This window comes from Caretta caretta, chromosome 1 (assembly GCF_965140235.1).
Source record: "Caretta caretta isolate rCarCar2 chromosome 1, rCarCar1.hap1, whole genome shotgun sequence".
NCBI lineage: Eukaryota > Metazoa > Chordata > Testudines > Cheloniidae > Caretta > Caretta caretta.
Window position 1 is genome coordinate 61,673,553 of NC_134206.1, and position 22,056 is coordinate 61,695,608.

The 22,056-nt window shown below is 44.2% G+C and overlaps 1 protein-coding gene across 1 annotated transcript; it reads right to left on the reverse strand.

The window, feature by feature from the left end:
• Positions 1–268: 268 nt before the first annotated feature.
• Positions 269–13,172, reverse strand: SERP2 (stress associated endoplasmic reticulum protein family member 2). Its single transcript, XM_048850905.1, has 3 exons — positions 12,807–13,172; positions 8,456–8,528; positions 269–693 (listed from the first exon to the last, which is right to left on the reverse strand). Exons 1-3 carry the CDS (start codon positions 12,888–12,890, stop codon positions 653–655), a joined length of 198 nt encoding a protein of 65 aa, XP_048706862.1. The 5' UTR covers positions 12,891–13,172; the 3' UTR covers positions 269–652.
• Positions 13,173–22,056: the final 8,884 nt, after the last annotated feature.

The window sequence follows — 22,056 nt, forward strand, 5'->3', positions numbered from 1 at the left end:
GTCCTAAGTGAGTTTTTAATTAGTTCTTACTCGGACAAACCTTCCAGTGGGCCTGATTTCTCATCTCACACCAATGTAAAATTCTTGTAACTCCAAAGAATTTAACTCTAGCCACTCTTGATTTACACCTGTGTGAGGGCAAATCAGATCTACTGAGAGATTTGCCTGAGTAAGGAACTCAAGATTTGGCCATTAGTGTGTGTTTTAAGGGGGAGGGAGGGGAGGCGGTTTATACAGCCATACATTTGGAAAAATGGAACAAATGTAGTCAAGTTGAACATGAATATTTATTTGTAATAAAAACAAATTTCAGCATAAAACAATTAGAATGTACAGAGTAGATAAACAGGCACTCACACGATCACACACAAATACATTAGGTAAAAAGAAATAAATCAACTGAACAGCACTGACAGCTAACCAATGTGGTTAACTCATTAAGTCAATAGAAAAGCAAAGTGTCCTTTTCTGCTGTGGCAGTTAAAACACATGCACAACCGATACGACAGGTCAGCAGGTAATTTGGTCTGCCCCATTCAAGAGGAAACGCACAGGTACTCTCAAATAAGAGCTCTTCACATTTAAGTCAGGCTAAAATTGTATCTGGTCCACCATGTTGGATGATAAGGCAATGTCGAATCTACGCAGCTCCTCACATGCCCATCCTTATACTCTGAATGATCTGAAAGATAGCTGCAACAAGGCAAAAAGAGAGGCTGTTGAGGTGCTGGTTAACGTTCCTGAAATTCAATCCTGTACTCCGATACTGCGGCTTTAAACAGCTGAATGGCTCGTGTTCTCACATGCATGATTAGATGTTATCTTGCAAGTGCTTCGATCAGTGGACTTCTTTTGAGTAGGGGCCTACTCCCCCCATTGATGCAAAAAGGATTACCCAGGTACTGTCTAGGAACACTAATGGAAGTACCATGCGTAAATCCTCCGGCGCTGATGAGGGATTAGAGCCCTTCGACTAGAGTGTGTGCAGCACCGCTGCCAGGCACAGCTGCGTACACTTAACCAGTTGGTGGGTCTCTTTCTTGGGAACAATCACTTCTTGTTACAGGGCCGTTTATAAAACGGCTCCTTATAAGTAGGTAGACCAGTAACAGGAATACAACCTCTCACAAATCTAGCCTACTTTAATTATTGCTGAAGCTGATTTGTGGGGGTTGGGCCATCTAAACTCCTGTATTATTCCATACCGTGGGCTCAATCCTGCAAAAATGCACTCATGTGAGGAGCTGCATGGAAGATGATTTTGGGAAGCAAAGTTTTGCCAGATGGGGCACTGTCATCTCAATCCTGCAAACAGATCCATTCCAGTGGACCCATGCAGAGCCGCACTGTACGTGTGTCTGCCCACGAAGACTCTCAAGACTGGGGCCTATGTTTGCAGCCCACAAACAAGAGCAGTGTTTACTACTGTTTACTAGCCGTGTGGGATGCAAATTTCAGATCAGAAGATGGGACAGTTCCCCAGAACTGGTTAAATGGAAATGAGGCACCTGGCATTGGCCTTTGTCGGAAGACAGGATACTGGGCTAGATGGACCTTTGGTCTACCCAGTATGGCCGTTCTTATGAGGCAGATTGTGCCATCACAGTTGAAACAGAAATCTCTATTGGTATCAAAGTGGATGGCACAAACTGGTCCTATACCTCCACAGAGAAAAGGACCAGAGCATTGAGTAACTGTATTTCCTGTCCTTTAGTATAGTTAATACACTAATTACTAAGGACTTGATTCTGCAGACCTCATGCGAGCAAAACTCCCACTGACTTCAAGGGACGTTGAAAGGCTGCAGGATCGAGCCGTGGTTCTTAATTATACAAACATGATGTAAGTTCTCTTTATCTGTACCATCGCTGCCTCCTAATCCCTCCGCTCTGGAATGGCATCCACCTGCTGGGACCAGGGAGTGCAAGCACACGAGTCGGTCTGTGCTGACGCAGCTGCAGGGGCTGAGCGTGTCCCGTGAAAAGACCCGGGCCCTGCAAGCGTATTTTCACAGAGCTCCCTCGTCCGTTGCCCTTTTAGAGCTTTGAGGTGTGTGTTTGTAAAACTTAAGAAAAACTGAGAAAAACGCGCTTCCTCTTAAACCGAGGCAGTAAAATGCGTAAGATCGGGAAGGGTGACTTTGATTGCTGAGCTGCAGTAATTTACGCTGAGTCTCTGCCCTCATCCTGCAGACACTTGAGAAGCTCCACTGAAGTCAAGGAGGGCGCGGCTATATAGTAGCTGGGACGGTGCTTCCCAGCGGGGCTAGCCAGAGACACACTCCTCTGCTTCAGCTAGTACGCTCTACGTAGCAGTGGCCCAGGCTAGCCACCCATGTAAGTACCCAAGGGGTTGGGCAAGTAGCCCAAGCTGCCACTGCAGCCACACTGTTATTTTTAGCATGCTAGCTTGAGCTGCCTAGCAGGTGTCTGTCTACCCACCCTGGGACGCAGGTTTCCAGCGGGCGTACAGACTTGCTGCGTGGTTAAGGACTCCCTCTACAAGGGTTTGCAGAGTCAGGCCTTCATTTTGGACACTAAACGCCAAACCCATTTATTTAAGGTAATACTTAAAATAACGGCCAACTTCAGGGGACAGATGTTCTGCTGGTGTATGTAAGTCAAGGAAGTGATGCCGAATTCCAGCAGCTGAGGATCTGGCCCTGGAACTATCTGATCTGTCTATCACAGAGTTTTTTACTGCCACTCATCACTGGGTTATCTGAGCACCTTCCGTGGAAATCCACAGCAACAGCAAAGTCCACAGGGGATTTCACAGCGCCTCTGGCAGTTCTTTTGTGTGGAAACTCCGCTTGGGGTAGGGTTTGTGGTTTTGATTTTGTAGATGTTTTTAATACACGATTTTGTTTGGTTTTGTATTTTGTTCTGTAAGTGCTTTTATAATTCACTTCTCTGAGATTTATTTTTCTTGCTTAAATAAACAGGATTCCTCAATCAAATGGGATTTGCCCTGCAGTCCATTCAGTTAAGCCTCTTGCAATATTATACTAAATTGAATCACAAGTCGATTAGGCTATGGAGCAGCAAAACTAGTGAAAATCACCTGCTTCTGTCACCTGGCCGGACCCAGTTTGCCTGACCCATTGTACTGTAGAAAGCTACTATTTTTGCAAGAGGTTTTATAAAACCCAAATTCCACGGAGCACCCAGCTCTGCCTGTAAACCAGTGAGTGAATCTGTTTAATAGCATCTGACTCCAAAGTGCAGCAAGGAACAGGAAAATAGTGGAGTTGCTGAGGAAGTTCAGAGAGAGAGAGAGAAAGGAAGTGGGGAGTCTAGACTCTGAGAAGTTAATAACTTAATGGTGGGAGAGCAGAGCTGAGAGAATAACAGTGCCAGTGAGTATATGGCTGACTAAGAGAAACGGGGGAGACAGAAAGGGAGGCACTAAAAGGGGACAATATTCAACATGGATATTAGAGCCCTGAAAGGAGGCCTGTTAGTAACTAACCGATCCAAAGGATTATTAATAAGCAGAGTAAGTTCTATTGGTTGCATAGCAGCATCTCAAGTATTAAAAATACAAGGATGGCTTAGCAGGCATGAAGCAGGGGCGTTAAAATGGTCCTGGTGTCCTGGGTGCTCGGACAGCATGATTGCTTTGTGTGGGGAGACCAAGGGTGGCATTTATAATTGTGTGACTAGTCACGGGGCTTTGAAAGGATTTGAGGATCCTCAGCACCTTCCTGGATTCAACCCCCAACTCTAAAAGGCAGAAACCTTCCACTACGTGTTCATGCTGCAAACCTTGCAGAAATAAGCAAGCTGGCGGAATAAAATGAGTTGCAGTTGGACCAGGCAGCAGGGTAAAGGAAAGATGCATGTAAAAACCCATCTAGGCTGAAGAGCTGGATACAGGAAGACTTGAAACTGAAGGAAGTGTGTATAGGAAATGAAGAGGAGGGTGAATTGAGTAGGTCCAAGCTCGCCACAGAGGAGCATAAAAGGAGCAAACCAGCAAAATGAAATTGTGTAAGATCTAGGGAGGAAGAGAATTTGTCGCAAGGAATAAAGAATCTAGAAATACAATCAGAAAAGTGAAGGGTCAAAAGGAGAGGGGAGAAGGACCAGTGCAAACAAGTCAGCTCTCTAACCTAGCTGGAAAGCTTCATTTATCTTGTATTGGAAAACATAACTATTGGTGCTCAGTTTTCAACTCGTTATAATGATAATGGGACAACCTCCTTTAGGATTCTGGGAAATTATTAGAGACAATTGCTGGAGATGCCAGGAGCAGAGAGTAACAAAGAGTTGGTGCTAGAGTGCCAGATGGAGCAAAGTATCTATAACTGTGGATGCAATGCCCCTGAAGATCCTAAAAGAAGTTGCAAAGGAAATCTTGGAAGCTCAGTCTCTTCAGTAAATGCTGTAGGTCAGCAGAGGTGCTTGTAAAAAGGGCAAAGGGAGTAGGAAGTAACAAGAAGAACATGCACCGGCCAATTAGCTTGACAGTAGTTCTAGGCAAACTCTCTGAACATACAAAATAATAGTCCATGTATACATTTGGGAGAAAGACATCTCTACACCAACGTGTTTGTTAAAATAGATCACTTCACACAATTACCTTTCTTTTCTCTCTTTACTGATTTAGTAAATAAATGGATGGATTTACCAAACAACTCCAGTTCAGGTAAATTCACGTGCGTCCCCCAGTGTTGTACAGATCCTGTACCACTAGATTAGAATCTCACCTGGCCTTGCAAACCAGCCAGCTTTCACAACAATAATACTTCATGCTCACATGGTTACTTTCATTCTAGGGTCTCAAAGCACTTTGCAATCCTTAATTAATGTTACTTCACATCGCCTCGAAGTGGTGAGCATTATATCCCTTTATAGAGATAAGTGAACATAGGCACAGTAAGGTTAAGTGAGTTGCCCAAGTTCAGACAGTGAATCAGTGGCAGAGCTGAAAAATAGTACCTCAGCTTTTGGGTGTCTGGGACCTTCATCGTAATAAGATTTTTCTTATACCAGCATATTTTAATTCTATTAGAGTGACTCATACCAAGATACAAATTCCAAATTGTGGATTAGAAATTGACTGACGATCTGAGGATCAGAGATATTGTAAATGGCAAGTTCTCTATATGTGGTGTCACTGGCACATACTAGGCCCCAGATTATTTAATACATTAATTAGTAATCTAAAGGAAGATGTAAATTCAACCATGCTCAAACTGCTGACAATCTCAACCTTGTAGGATGAGCCAGTTACACAGAAGGATAAGAATCATTTTGCAGAGTGGGTTACATGCAATGAGATGAAATCAAATACGAAAGCCATACACCTAGGAAGAGGAAGTAAGCAGCACTGATACAAACTGGAGGACAGCTATCTGGGAAACAGGATGTCTGCCAAGACCAAGGGGTGATAGTAAGATAGCAAGCGAAATATTCGGTTCAAGTGCAACACCACTGCAAAACAAGCAAATGGAACAGAAACCATTGCTGGTCTCAGATACGTAAATAGGCTTCACATGTATAAACTAGAAAGGTAAGGGGGCCAGACTACGTAGCAGACCTGAAATATTGTGTTTCTTTCCAGTCCTCAGCATTTAGGAAGTATATACAGACACAACACAAAGGACACAAGGATCGGGTCTATAACCTACTGGGGGAGGGAACTAAATGGGCATGTTCTAGAAAAGAGAAGACTAGGGGAGGGCTGGGAGAAAACATGATCACAGTTTATAAATACCTTCAAGGTAATAACAGAAATGAAGAAAGGGAATTATTCCATTCTCAGAAGATGGTAGATAAGGAGCAATGGCCTGAAGCTAAGGAAGGAAAAAAGTTCAGGTTAGACATTAAGCAAAAGTTCTCAACAGTAACAGCCTTTGGGTGGAGGCTACCAATGGAGGTGACCGGATAGTGGATAAGACATTTGCAGGAATTAAGTGGAGACTAGTCCTGCAAAATGTAGGAATCACACTACATGATCCAAGTGGTCTTCTCTGGCTTTAACATCTGTAAATCTGAGCTACAGAAGCTAGGAATTCCCTTCCTCGTGCAGCAATACCCCTAATATACCTTTTCCAAAATGGCACCATCTCAAAACTGAGGTCCACATTGCAAATGGAATGGTAGCCGTGCGCGTACTTCGTCCAGTGGCACAATCTGGCCTTTGATTTGCATGGTGCAAAGAGATGTGCAACAGGGGCAGGTTCCATGTTGGTTGTTACATGGTTGTACAGTGCCTGGCACCTTGGGGATGGGGCCCAATGTCAAGAATAATTAAAAGGACTACAGCGAAAGCCATGTGTGATTGCAATGGCTCAGAAGAACAGCCCTGAAAATGTTTGTGGAAAAATGAGGCATTTGTCTAATGGATTCACTACTGAAAGAACAAACATAGCCATAGCAAATACTGAAGTTTGATAGAGCTCTAAAAATGACAAAGATAAACATCTGAGCCACATTATTATGATGTCTCTTCAGATAATTAAACCAATTCAATGGTTCTCACCAGGCAAAACTCCCATTTCAGTCAGTGATTAGTTTGCATGAGTAAAGAATGCAGGGTTGAATTCAATACCACAAAATGTTCTTGCTTGGCAATCAATTGGATGTACTCTGTCATTTATCACCAGCATATTTATTTATCTTCTTTGTATCTCCTATGTTCAGCTATTTAACCTAGTTTTATTTTCTAAAAATAAGTAACATTTTGACTTTGTTTTATTGACTTATTTTCAATTTCATTTTTTAAAAAATCACTCGTTTTTTGTCACTTTTCTTAGCGTTTTTGTTGTTGTGAGCTCTGGGGCAGGGTTGCATGTACGTTGTTTGGTCATCACTGCCCAGTAAAGTGGAGCCCTGATTGGGATCCTTCGGTGCCCCCCCCAACAGAACTAATAACTACATAGGGAACTGCACTTTGACCCTGCTCTTTCTTTCTTTCTGCCAAAGCATGTTTGAAACCACATGATATCTTGTCATGGGAAGGAACTATTATTTCTTGAGACACTGACATCACAACTGATGTGTCTAAAAAGCATCACCATCTTTATTGTTAGTTAGAGGCCATGTAAGGGAATAAATAAACATGAAAGTTCACAGGACACCCAACTCCATTACATGTCTTTGGAGCTGCAGGCTAGCTGAAGCCGGAGGGTTTGCAGCAGTCTAATGTTATGCTCTACATGATTGTTAGCTTTAGCAATCCATAACTACAGGGACAACCCAAATTCACCAAAAACTCCCACTGACTTTGGTGGGAGGGAGAGATTTGGGTGCATAAGGAATGAGGCATCAGGCCTTACATTAGCACCGTTTAGAAGAACACATCTAGCTGCAATGGGCCGTGGTGGATTTATCAAACTACCATTTGTTTTTGGGGGGAGTTGAAATCCTGCTTTAAGATTAGGTGAAAAATAGGCCCAGAAAATTCTCAAAAATGGCATTTATTAAGTCAGACATCAACACAAAGGTCAATGCATTGCATTTCTGAAAGCAATGCAATACCAATGGGTAGCTCTATGAACAGAGCAATACCAATGGACTAATCCTTACTCCAGGGTGGGTCTATCTATGACCCGCTCCATCTTGGGGCTCTTAAAAAAAATTACTATAAAACACGCGTCTTGTGAAAGATCTTAGATTGACAACCTGGGGAAAGAAACTCCTCTGGGTACAAAAGGAGTGCAGCAAAGGAAGTGGAATCATATGCTCCTGCACACTACTTAGTCTTAACTCGGCTCTGGAAGGTAGTTAAATCCCTCCCATTCAGTGGCCTCTTTTCTGACTCTGCCAATAAATGTGCCACCTGCAGCCAAACTGTAATGCAGATTTTGTGATTTGGACACCTGTCTGCTAGGAACTGGACTACTACAAAGAACTCATTTTGTTTGGGCCATTGAATATATTTCACATTCACCACATGGTAACGCTATTACCATCCCAGCCCAGGTTCAAACCTACAGCCTAGAGGTGAAAGAAAAATTAAGAGGACATGGAAACTTGAGCCATCCGGTCCCACTTAGAAATGAAACTCCAGTTTTAGACTGAAAGCGTAAAAAGCTTTCCTCTTAGGATGCATTTGCGCTAAGCAAGACTATATAATAAGTAACGAATGATAGAGTTGAGAGGAAAAATAAATTAAACCACTTGCAATCTCCAGAAACTTTTCCTAAATGCTCATGTAGATTTCTCTGGGACAGATCCAGAGCCACAATGTATGCCAAGCATCAAATTCGATTCATAAATACACACACAGAGGTTCCCATTGGCTGCAGTGGAAGTTGTGTGCATGCATCCTGGGTCAGAATTTTGTCCACAAACTTTTAGGGTCTGATTTCACTCCCACTGAAGTAAATGGGAACCATGCCACTGACTTCAGTGGGAGCTGGATCAGGCTCTTAAATGCTTTTCTACTGTCTGCTCAACTCCCTCCCACACCCCTTCTTTATCTATTCTCAGTGGTGTGTTCATACCTGATCCACAGACAACAAAAACAAACAGTGCCAGTAGCCATGGTCCTACAGGATATTTCTCCTCTTGGGGCCTCTAAAATGTGGGGGGAAAAGAAGATTTCAGTTTGTTACCAGTTTAACCAATTGTCGTGGTAGCTCATTTAAAAATAAGATGCAAAAAATCAAGATAAAGAACTGGTGGGGTTTCAGCTTCAAACCTCAAACAGTGAACATACTCAAAAGGTCTAACGTAAAACAGTTTACTCCGTTGTCATAACTGCTTCACAGGAATGCTAAGAAGCTGAAAGGAAAAGCTGAAGCACAATACGCTAACAGAAGAGTAATAGAGGATAATTGTATTTATAGTAGATCAGACAGCTTAATTCAACAATATTGAAATCTCCCATTTCCCCCCCTTTAAATAGAATAATGACTCTCACAGATTCTCTGCAGATCAGTCGACTTGAATTTCTCTAGGGAAAGGTAAAGTGAGTTTTATTCCTCAATGTTTGCTTATCTATTTCTGTCCTCTCCCCTCCCACAGTTGGGCTGTTTACTAGTCTCCCTTGTTCTATCTATATTTTAAGTTCTTTGAGACAGAAAATATGTTCTTAGGTGTTTTCTGAGATACCTAATAGATGTGGGATGCTTGAAAAATAACTATGTTCCCTGACTGGGTTGTCACTTTAGAACTAAACATATATATCCTACAGCCAATTCCCATCCACTGGGAGAGGAAATTGTGAAAAACAATATCAAAGGACACTCATTTTTTATTTTATTTTGGTCAGCATGTGCCAAAAATATCCTTAAGTTAAATATAAATTTGATAAACAGTCACAACTCTAGTCAGTTTATTTTAAGGACGCATGACTGAATGTTCTAACAGGTCACTTGGAAGAGGAGAGGAAGGAAGGAAGAAGTTGATGGTCTTCTATGGCCATTTTGAACTGCTGACTTTTGTTTTGATGTATGATTATTGTTTGGAGCCTAGAGCACTAGATAGAGGCTTTTATAACTAAGCATAAATACAAACATCTTAACTGTAAGATTTCAAGGACCACACAGAGGGAAGAGGTGGACAGGTGGACTTAGAAGCTTCTTACCAACCAAGACATGAGCGGAGGGTTATATGATGACATGAGATACTATGGACATAATCAGTGGAAGCAGAGGATTCACACAGCACGAAGATCAGGACTGGGCAGGCAAGTAAAGAAGGAATTGAAAGTCATATCTGGGTTCAAGTTGTGGAATTGTGCCTAGAGGAAGGATGGTTTTGTGATGCTTGCGGTCTCTGGAGATCTGGTTCAATTCCAAGCTCTGACACAGACATCTTGTGTGACTTTGGGTAAGTCACTTCATTTCACTGTGCCTTAGTTCTCCATCTGCAAAATGGCAACCATAATATTTGCTTTCTCCCAACTGTTGTCTGTTTAGACTGTAAGCATTTTGGCACAAAGACTGTCTATTACTGCGTGTTTCTACAGTGCCTAGCTCAAAGGGACCCTGGTCTTGGTTGAGGCCTCTAGGGGGTACGATGTTACAAATATGAATAATAATGGATCTGCAGTCCTGATCCAAACCAGCTTGATTTTTAGAAAGCTAGAGCTTCTGCTACTATCTAATTCTAGAAGCGCTGCATGGAAGAAGTGCCAAGTGAGTGGAGGCTGAAGGCAGAAAAGTGGCCAATGGAAGGAGAATGGCAAAAGATGGGGTGAGAGGAGAGAAGCTAGTAAGCAGACTGGAAGGGAGGAGGGAGAAGTGAAAAAAGAGAGAAGGAAGGGAAAGGATAGCAAAAAGGTCAGAAACAAAGAAGAGTGAGAGGAGAAAAACCAAAGGGATGACAGTAAAAAGGAGGGTAGAATTATCCAGTGGATAGGGCACCAGACTACACATCAGAAGACTCGGGTTCTATCCCTGGTTCTTCTACCGACCTGCCCTCTTAATGTGGGTGTGTCATACAACCTCTCCGTGTCTCCATTTCCCCCATCTATTTAAACAGTGCTAATAATGCTTTTTAAAGCACTTCAAGATCTCTGGGTGAAAAGTGCTACATAAGGGCTTAATTCTCCATTCATCAGTATGATTTTTTCCATTGACTTGAATGGGGTGCAGGATCAAACCCTAAGTGCTCAGTATTATCAGAAACAGGAGAGGCCTCGAAATAATAAAAAAGTCACAGACAATTTGTTTCACCAGAGATAAGATCTGTTGTTAGTCACAGACACTTCCTCCAGACAAGCTGCTTCATGCATCAGCGAGTGGTAGGAACAACAGAGAAAAACAGTCACGTGACTTGTGGTAAATAAAAAACAAAGGTATGTCCCTTACTTTTGGCCATTGGCAGGGCACTGTCCCACAGCCTGGCATTTTTAAATCAACCTTGAAACATTTTAATTTAAAATGCATTTATTTATTTATTTTTAAATAACTCATCCTATTGTGTTAAGGATTTCAAAACTTTAGCAGTTTTAATGTATTTTAAAAAGAGCATTTCAGGTCACCTTTAAGGTGATAGTGTGATTCACCCAGGTTAACACTAGATTACAGCCAAATCTCATTGAACAGAAATCCCATTTTCTGGGCTAGCTCAGTCACTCAGGATTCTAGGATGGGGGAGTTAAGAGATTAGTGTAGACCAAGCCTAAATCACAATTTATTTCAGTACAACTACATCGCTCAAAGGTGTAGAAAATGCACACCTCTGAGCAACAGAGTTATACCAACCTAACCCCTGGTGTAGACAGTGAGCGCTATGTTGCCACTGACCTAGCTACCGCCTCTCAGGGAGGTGGAGTATCTATGCCAATGGGAGAAGCTCTCCCGTCGGCATAGGTAGCATCTTCACTAAACCCCACAGTGGCGCTGTTGCAGCCTTACAGCTTACATTTACAGGTGTAGACAAGCCCTAAGTGGCAAGAGCTTCTTGGCAAAGCAAAAATCCCAACTATGAATTTCCAGCAGTTCCCTGACATTATAGTAATAGGGTTCTCTTTGAAACAGTTACTCTTGGGGTGGGGGGAGCTCTGAAAGAATAGTGAGCTATTAATAAACACTCAAGGTTTTGTGGGTGGAATTAGAATAGCAAGAGCTCTAAACAACTTTGAGAAAAGGGGAGCTAGAGCTCAGATGAAAATCTTTCCCATTAACCAGCTTTCTAAGAGCACTTTTGAACACTGAATTTAAGCAGCTGAAATGTCAGTGGCTCAGCCGAGTCCATTGCTAATACCAAAATGCATGAATCTGAGCACAGTTAAACTCTTCAATTTTCTATCTCAGTGTATACAACTGGAGCATAAGTGCGACCTTTATTTAAAGTAATAAGCAAGATGTCGTTAGCTGGAAGGCTATTGCCTCATCAGGTGTGAGGGCTGTTGTCCCAGCTGATCTGCCAACTCAGTAAGGGCTCCATTTTAGTCCCACTGTACCTGAGGGTGGAAGTGAGCCCTAAAAGACTAAATGGGATCACAGCCGAGTTACTTCTTTTCTATTGACATAGGCTTTGTATTGACTAGGAAAAGTGGTCAAGTTCAGGTTGCACTTAGCTAACTTGTACTAAACTGGTCTAAACTCAATTACTTTTCCTCATCAAGACAAAGCCATAAAGACCAACTAGCTAAACAGCTCATTCAAATAAAATAGCCAAGAAAAAAGAGATTCAGAGGCCTAAAAGACTTTCATCTACAAAAACCCATTTTACAATTAGTAAAGTCAAATAAACTGTTATGTTTGAATCTCTTAAAAACCGGAGGCCACAGGAAATAAACCACAATAACTCCCCTTGGTGCTATCCCTGTTCGCGAGATAGAACCCTTTGAGAGTACACCTCCATGCCTGTGCACTTCCAACAGCTGTAATGTTGCAGCAGCCAGCCCTGGTGGATACTGCTGCATGTCCCCCTAGACAGGGATGGATGTGTTGCGTGTCCTGCATTCTCTCTTCTCAAGTGGCTGGGGTGTGTGTATATTTTTCTTTGTGTTACAGACTCTACCCCTTCTGAGTGTTTAGGTGGAAGGTGTGTGAGAGTCAATCTCTTTCTCTCCTAGTGAACACTTTTGCTGTGTATTTTCCAGGAGACACTGACACCTTCAGTCATCGTGGTGTGACATTTCCTCCATTCTGCCGCAGCTTGGGACAGGAGCCCCTGATTTTACTATCCCGTTGTTCTACACCCCTAGCTTGGCTGGAGCATTTACTCCCCTCAGCAGCACAAGAAGGATCATCCTCTGCTTCCCCTGGGGCTCCTGTAGCTTGTTAACCCTTTAGCTCACGATTCCCACACCTTCCCACGTGTTGAGCCGAGGAATGGGCAGAGAGAAGCCCTGCCTTCTCGCAATCCCCTCTGCCCCCTCTTCCCATGTCACCTTACCAGGGTTTTGGCTACGTTCCCTCTCTGTGTGATGTTTTTGCTGTGCTTTTCGTTAGCCATCCGGATCCGCTGTTTGGCCACCATCGCTCTGGGGTGGAGATTTAGAGAGCTCAGAAATGCCGGAGGCCACCTGGCTTCTGGGTCTGGTTTGTGACGAGCCAACAGAACACCCCCCACCCCCGTGACGGGAGTAACCGTGGCTGCTACTGCCCTGAGACTCAGCGCTCGTTCCTCAGTACCCCCAGCTGGCTGCAGACTGAGGAGAGGGGGGCTGGCAGGATGGATGGACGGAAGTAATCTCTCATCTCAGGAAACCCTCTCCTGCTTCCTCCTACCCTTCCGGTCCCCCTGCTGCCTAAACACAAACGGCACCTGCCAGGGCTGCCTGCAGCCTCCGCTTTCCCCTGGCTGCGAGCGCGCATCCCGCTTGCACTGTGCGGAGCAGGGAGCTGCCAGAGCTCGAGTCGCGCATCCGCCAAAGGTTCTCTCTCAGCGTTCCGTGGATGGAACGCTGCAGGAGACAAGGTTCTGCGGGAGGCGGCTGCCAGGCGCTGATTGGTGGTTTGAGAGGGACGGGTGGAGCGAGCGTTCTAACGCGCGTTGCCCAGCGTGGGCGTGTTCTCGGCTCCGGGAGTGGGGCGCACCGGCGGGGCTGGTGTGTCCTCGCCTGCAGCTACGCCAGTCACACCCTTGTAGGTGGTGCCCTAATTCGGCCTTCACTTGCCCTCAGAATTTGCTCCCTGGCCAACACTGGGATAAAAAATTGCGGCGGAGGGGGGAAATAAGGGGACCAAGATGAAAACATGAATATAATGTAAGATTGACCATACTGGGTCAGACCAAAGGTCTGTCTAGCCTAGTATCCTGTCTTCTGACAGTGGCCAATGCCAGGTGCCCCAGAGGGAACGAACAGAACAGGCAATCATCACATGATCCATCCCTTGTCGCACATTCCCAGCTTTTGGCAAACAGGGGCTAGGGACACCATGGGGGAAGGGAAGTGCAGCAAAGTCAAAAGTATGGAGATAGGCCCAGAGGGGGCAAAAATATGGGGGAGAGGGGAATGGGGAAAAATGGGTTTTGTACTCACAAGCACCTCTCTTCCTATTTTGCCCTATTTCCTCCTACACATGCCCACGTCTCAGGGCTGTGGTGTATATACTATCTAGCCAATACTGAGGTATGCTGTCTCTTCTCTGTCAGAAAAGATACAAACATCTGTCCACTAGAGCAGGAGTTCTCAACCTTTTTCTTCCTGAGGCCCCCTCAACATGCTCTAAAACTCCATGGCCCACGTGTGCCACAACAGCTGTTTTTTCTGCATATAAAAGCCAGGGCCGGCATTAGAGGGTAGCAAACAGGGTGATGGCCTTGGGCTCCACACCACAGGGGGCCCCCACGAAGCTACATTGTTCAGGCTTTGACTTCAACCCATGGTGATGGGGCTCCAGGCTTCAGACCCATGTCATGGGGCTTCGGCCTTCCGCTCTGGGCCCTAGTGAGTCTAACACTGGCCCTCCTTGGTGGCCCCCCTGAAGCCTGCTCATGGCCTTCCCTGGTTGAGAACCACTGCACTAGAGGTGTAACTATGTGTGTGTGGTGGAAGTGGTGGTGGGGTCCATCTCTCTATCATAATTGTTGCTATATCAGTAACTATTGACACACACAGAGATCCTCTGATCACAGAAGAAAACAAACCAACCAACCCTTAAGTACATTTCTGAGTTGTGTACAGATCTATATTTCTTGTGCTTTGTAAAAACAGGGATCAGGGATCAGGCCCTTATTGGTATGTGTGCCCTGCTTCTCTCCGTACAGTAGCTCCTGGCTGACACAAACTTTCCATTCAAGGAGGCAAAAATGAAGATTTTTTTTATCAAGGCTCTTAGAACAGGAGGTAAATGTGTATAACTCAAAATAGTGTGTATATAAAGTTCCCATTGGCACCTCTGGCATCTTGTCTCCTTGCCCTCCTCTCCCTATTTAGCCTGCAGCCCTGGATCAGGTCTCTCTCTCTCTCACTCTCCATTGCTGAATTACCTGCCTGACTATCCCTGTGTCCCCTTCAGCATTGTTCATCTGCCTCCTTCTCCAACTAGCCAGCCTTTTCTTGACTGCCATCCCATCAATATCCACAGATTCAGAGATTATTAGGCCAGAAGGGACCATTATGATAATCCAATCTGAGCTCCTGCAAAAAATAGGCCATAGAACTTCCCCAAAATAATTCCTAGAGAATGCCTTGATTACTCCTGTGCTCTAAATTCCTTTCTCTCTGCTCTCTCGCCTCAATTGTCTCAGTCATTGACTCTACAGTCAACCTGTGGAACTTGTAGTCAGGGCATGTTGTGAAGGCCAAAACTATAACTGGGTTCAAAAAAGAATTAGATAAATTCATGGAGGATAGATCCATTAATGGCTATTAGCCAAAGTGATCGGTCACTCATGCTCTGGGTATCCCTAAGCCTCTGACTGCCAGATGCTGGGATTGGATGCCAGGGGATGGATCACCTGATACAGTGCCCCATTCTGTTCATTATCTTTGAAGCATCTGGTATTGGCCACTGTTGGAAGCCAGGATACTGGGTTAGGTGGACCATTGGTCTGACCCAGTATGGCCATTCTTATGTTCTTATTCTATACTTCTCTTGACTCCTTTGACCCTCTCATTGTAAGGTCTGCCCTACCAAGCCCTGGCTCATCCCCTCCATCCACAGCTTATTTTACTAACTCTGATCATTTCACTGTTACCTTGTCCTCCCACTTCCTTGTGTCTTTGCTGTATCCTTCTGCCTTTCTCTTTGTACAGCACCTAGCACAATGGGGAGGGGAGCTGATTCCTGATTGGAAATTCTAGGCACTACTGTAATATAGATAATAATGTAATAATAATTGGTAAAAGGTGCTTTGCCATTTTGGGAGCTTGTGTGGAGCAGCTCCTGTATCAGACAGACAGCACCACAGAGGCAGCAGCTGGGAAAAATCTATGCTCTCCAAATGTAAATGCAGCACAAATCTCTTTCTGAAAAAGCAACACAAAGATTCTCTACACATTAATGAGACAGTCTCAAATGCAAGGTCACAAACCTGCTTAATTTTCCCAGTATATCAAATAAACATTTCCTATTAATCTACATATTTTTGGCCCTCTGTGGAGTGATAGGAGATTTTAAGCCCTTGCAGGTTGGCTTTCTGTTGGAGGAGAGATAAGTGACGTGGAGTGTGGGTACTTTCTTAGGCCTGGTGTACGCTACAGAGCTAGGGTGACATAGGCAGCTTATGTCAACCTAACTCTGTGAACATCTACACTACAGCATTGCTCCCGCTATGTAAGTTGCCCACTACACCAGCCTAATAACAGGTTTCAGAGTAGCAGCTGTGTTAGTCTGTATTCTCAAAAAGAAAAGGAGTACTTGTGGTACCTTAGAGACTAACCAGTTTATTCCGATGAAGTGAGCTGTATCTCACGAAAGCTTATGCTCAAATAAATTGGTTAGTCTGTAAGGTGCCACAAGTCCTCCTTTTCTTTCAGCCTAATAATGCCACCTCTGCCAGATGCATAGCGCTTAGGTGGATGTAGTTAGGGTGATGCAGTGTCCATGTAGTCACTGTGTCACTTACATCGCCTGTTGCCTGTCAGCCCTGCGCAGTTGGAACCTCCCTGCCCCAACCTGTCATCTTGGGGGTTCCATTGTTTTGGTTTTGCATCCCTGCCCAATCTGGCTAAAAGCCATTGATGGACCCATCCTTCATGAATGTATCTAGTTCTTTTTTTAACACAATTATAGTTTTGGCTTTCACAACATCCTCTGACAAAGAGTTCCCCAGGTTGACTGTGCGTTGTGTGAAGAAATACTTCCTTTTGTTTGTTTTAAACCTGCTGCCTATTTATTTCATTTTGTGTGCCCTAGTTCTTGTGGTATGAGGAGTAAGTAATACTTCCTTATTTACTTTCTCCACACCAGTCATTATTTTATAGACCTTTATCATATCCCGCCCTTAGTCGTCTCTTTTCAAAGCTGAAAAGTCCCAGTCTTATTACTTTCTCTTCATATGGAAGATGTTCCATACCCCTAATCATTTTTGTTGCTCTCTGAGCCTTTTCCAATTCCAATATATCTTTTTTTGAGATGGGGCAACCAGATCTGCACACAGTATTCATGGATTTATATAGATGCAACATGGTATTTTCTGTCTTATTATCTACCCCTTTCCTAACGATTCTCTTTCTTGAGTGGTAACAGCTAATTTAGGCCCCATCATTTTATATGTATAGTTGGGATTAGAATTTCCAATTTGCATTATTTTGCATTTATCAACATTGAATTTAATCTGCCATTTTTGTTGCCCAGTCACCCAGTTTTGAAGGACTGACAGCTTGGGGCAGAGGGGCTCCAGCTGTGAGCCTGGCACAGGTGTAAGTGCTCCTGGTGAGGAAACACGCCATTGTGAGAAAGAAGGTAGTGTGGACATGAAAAACTGCAGTATTTACTGTGGTGGCTATATTTTGAGCAAACTTAGGACGACTTAATTTTGTAATGTAGACAAGGCCTTAGGGTAACTTGTTTATTTACACTATATATACCAATCCTTGAACAGAGAGGTTATAAACAGCACCCAAGCTCCTTCAGGGATCTCAGCCCAAAAAGCAATGCCCAGTTCCCAGGAAGCAACTCTGCAGGAATTGACTCAAGCTAGAGCAATTAAAGAAAAGAGCAAACTCTCTTGCTGCTTTCAACAGCTTCCCAGGAAAAGTGACATCATCAAAGAAAGAGTAATACAATGTTCCTTCAAAGACAGCATGCTACTCGTGTAATAAGAAAAATAAGTTGTAAGATTACATGTAACAGGTGACTCCTGCCATAATATATGTAGTTAAGAAAAAGTAAGAAGTGCATTGTTAAAAGAAATCTACCCTAAGCTGACAAATCTATTAACTGATAATATTTCCCCAGAATTTCAGTCACAAAGTCAATATAGCACTGTCTGTCTAGGTACTTATATAGTTCCCATTACCATAGTATGTGAGTGCCTCACAATTTTTAATGTATTTATCTTCACAACACCCATGTGAGGTAGAGAAGTGAATTCCTGGGGAATTGAGGCCTAGAGAGACTAAGGCCCAGATTCAAAGGTATTTAGGCCCTTAATTTCTGCTGAAATCAATGGAAGTTAGAATCCTAAAGACCTTTGTGGATCTGGGCCTAAGTGACTTACTCAAGCATGGGTGGTGTGTGAAGCCCCACTTTGGGGAGGCTAGACCCTGGCCCCACCCCTCCTGCCCAAGGCCCCTCCCCTGTAGCCCCGATCCCCCACCGTGGCCGGAGGAGTCTCGCCCCAGCTGGCCTGAGTCCTAGGCGGCCCAGCCCTGGAGTGCCAGGCGGCCTGAGTACCGGATGGTCCCAGCCCCAGAGTGCTGGGTGGCCCCAGTGCCAGGCAGCTCCAGCCCCAACCGGCTGGCCCGAGCACCGGCCCCAGCTGTCCTGAGTCCCAGCTGCTGGCTGGCTCACCTTAGCCCCAGCCCCTGTTCGCTTTGGGGGAGAGGCTAAGCAAGGGTGGGAAGAGGAGCATCCTGGGCTGGGGCCAGGGGGGAAGAGCGGGAAGCAAGAGGGGGCCTCTGGGTGGAGCATGGGCAGTACCGTGCCTGGCTGTCTGGCTGCGATACCTGTCGCCCATGTACCCCAGTTTCCCCAAGAAGTCTATGGCAGAGCAGAGAATTTAATTCAGGTCTCCCAAATCCCAGCCTAGTATCCTAAACGCTAAGCCATCCTTTCTCAATTTTGCCTTGTTTTCCATTAGCTAATGAGTTAACAGCAAAAAACCTGAGCTGCTAAAGCCTGTGTGAGATACAGAAGTTCTGAGAGCTTCCCCTCGCAGCTGGCTGTAGTATGACTAGGCAGTTAATTGTGACTGGCCTACAAATTTGGAAATGCCACGTTCAGTTCCCCATCTGAAGTTACACAAGTATCAACACCAGTAACATCTCTGTATTGCTCTTCCAAGGGTCTAAATGCAGTTCCTATTAAAGTTAATGAGAGAGGACCCCACTTGGCAAACTTCAGTGCATGCTTAACTTTAAGCATGTGCATAAATTCTATTGAAGTAAATAGCACTTTGCTGATTAGGGATGGAGTTAGAAGGTAAGCATGTGTTTCAGTGCTTTGCCAAATCAGGGCTGAAACTACCATTGATACTGATGTTATCAGGTTCAGACCCTGCGCTGGCTGTCACTAGGCACTCAAGAAGTGTAACTTGCACCCACCCTAAATTGCCCACGAGAAGACTGGGGAACCCCTGAGGAGTCCTGATGGTGTATGGTACAGCAATGTGGTAAGGCATGCTGGAAGAGTGCAGCTCATGAAGGGTAAGGCAAGAATGGTAACAATCCCTTTATCATTTGGTTTAGTAATTTATTTCTTCCATTTCCCTCTTCTCTCTCTTTCTGTGTGTGTGTGTGTGTGTGTGTGTGTGTTTGTTTGTGTGCGGGGGGTGGGGGAGGGGAGAGGAAGGGTTGTTAGTTTTGCCAGCTGCAAATGTGCACCAATTCTAATTGTCTAGTTGTTATTGCAGGCTCTGCTTTCATGTGACAGCTTAAAAAAAGTGACTTGAATGCTCTCCTTCTTGTCCTCCTTGCCTTCTCCTCTGTCGTCTGACCCACCCCTTATGAGCTCTCTCCAGCAAAGTTTGCCTTTCTTGCACGGTCAGAACGGAAAATAATTTATTGCCACAACACTTACTTCCATCGATGACTGAGCGCGTTTAATCATGTGGTGGTCTTTGCTCTGCAGTTTCCTCCCCATTCCGCCATATATTCTGCTGATCCAGGATGCTCTGTTTCCTGTAAAAGAAGAAAACAAGAGAAAATCATTGCTTAAATGCTGTCAAACAAATGCCATGTGTTTTAAAAATCAAAACGTTTCTGAGATGCTCAGCTGCAAGCTTTAATAGGGCTAAGTGAAAATGTGTACCTCTAAGAACAAAGAATGCAGGCCATACTTACGAAAAGGGGGACTCTATCCTGGGAAGCAGCGACTCCAAAAAAGAGTTGGCGGTCATGGTGGATAATCAGCTGAACACGAGTTCCCACTGTGATGTTGTGGCCAAAAGAGCTAGTGAGATCCTTGGATGCATAAACAGAGGAATCTTGAGTAGGAGTAGACAGGTTATTTTACCTCTGTATTTGGCACTGGTACTGCTGAATAGTGTGCCCTGTTGTGGTTTCCACAATTCAAGAAGGATGCTGATAAATTGGAGAGGGTTCAGAGAGGAGACATGAGAATGATTTAAAGATTAGAAAATCTGCTTTATGGTGATAGACTTAAGGCGCTCAATCTATTTAGTTTAAGAAAGAGAAGGTTAAGAGATGACTTGCTTGCAGTCTATAATTATATAAAAGGGGAACAAATATTTAATAATGGGCTGTTCAGTCTAGCAGACAAAGGTATAACACGATCCAATGGCTGGAATTTGAAGCTAGACAAATTCAGACTGGAAATGAAGCATAAATTTGTAACAGTGAGATTAACTAACCATTGGAACAATTTACCAAGGGTTGTGGTGGATTCTCCATCACTGGCAATTTTTATATCAAGATTAGATGTGGGCTTTGTTTGTTTTTTAAGTATATGCTCTAGTTCATAAGGACGTATTTTGCGGAAATTCTATGGCCTGTGTTATACAGGAGGTCAGACTATATGATCACAATGGTCCCTTCTGGCCTTGGAATCTATGAATCTTTGAAAGCTTGAAAAAGTGTATCAAATGTATCCTTGTTCAGGTTCTTATCTCATTTGATACATCACTCAAAACCTCTAAATACAGTAGAATCCCCATGCTCTGAACCTCCCTGTTGAACAAACTGCCAGCCTTTTCCCCTGTTCCGCTGACTGCCTTCCTACTGATTGTCTGATTATGTTTGGTATTGTAAACTGTAAGCATGTTCCTGATTAATAATAAATTAATACAGAGATCACCCTTACAATTTGGATAATCAGGAGTTGACTACCTTGGCATAATTTATTGATTATCAGCTTAGCTTAATCAGAATTTCTTCTCAGAAATGTATTTCAACATTTTCTTTAGCTGGCATAAGAAGGGCTGATGCAGATCTCTTATTCTAGGAAACTGCCTTGAGCAAATGTACTTGATGTCACAGGAAAAGAGACTCAGATGTGTACAGTTTTCTGTCTGCATCTAGCATTTGCATACGCTGCAAAGACAGGCATGTAAATAAAGGTTATTTATGTGGTGGGGAAATAATACAAGTGCTGGGATTGTAAAGAGGGAAGGCAAATATATTAAGCCACCTGCTGCTTGTGGCTTTCTGGTTTGCTAGTCAAGTGAACAGGATGTGTTTGTCCACTGTTGCCTTACTGTTAGTACGTTCTTTGGGCCACGTTGTGCTCTTCTGGGAATTCCGTTGATTGAGTCTCATTTCTAGTGATGACCAAGTAGCACAAGGGCAGTACAATTTATCTGGCCATGTGAATAGGCCAAGTAAATTGCCTGTCCATAGGGGAGCACTAGGCAGGAGACTGGGAGGGATGAAATCCTCCTGTAATGTGGGGGGCTGGGCACAGGACACCTGTGCAATCTCTGCATAGCCCTGATGTGTAGCTTGTGGCCTCTGCAGCCATGCTGGGAAGGCTGCCCCTGAGCTAGGTTGCACGGCATACTCAGGCACACAGCCCATCTGCATGGCCTCACAGCTACCTGGATGTGGAGCTTCCTGTGGCCCCACTCCGCAGCCTTGCTTTGTGAATGTGCACAGCCAACAGAACATGCTCCCTGTTGTGGCCCACTGAGTTAACGTGGTCACTGTTCAGTGCATAAGTACAAATAAACAAACACGGCTAGGCTTTTCCTATGCTTAAAAATACACCCCTCCCCCCACATTTTTAACAAAGCTCATTCACAAAAAAAATCTGGGATGAAATCCTGGTCCCCTTAAAGTCACTGGCTTCAGCAGAGGCAGGATTTCACCCCCAGCGTCTTCAGACTTGTGCAGGGTTATGCAGATAACCTGTGTGTATTTTTTGCAGAATCTCCGTTCTGTTCTATTCAGGTTTATATACCTATCCCCATGGTATTGGTGTAATTAATGATCATACAATGGGTGAATTAAAAATAACAGTGATTCTGACTAGCGGATGAGTGTTCCATCCCATGTAAATAGTCACAAAAGCTGGGTGGGGGAGAAATCTCTAGCTTGCTTAGGCTCAAAATCTGCGGGGCTTGGTGCGACCCCAGC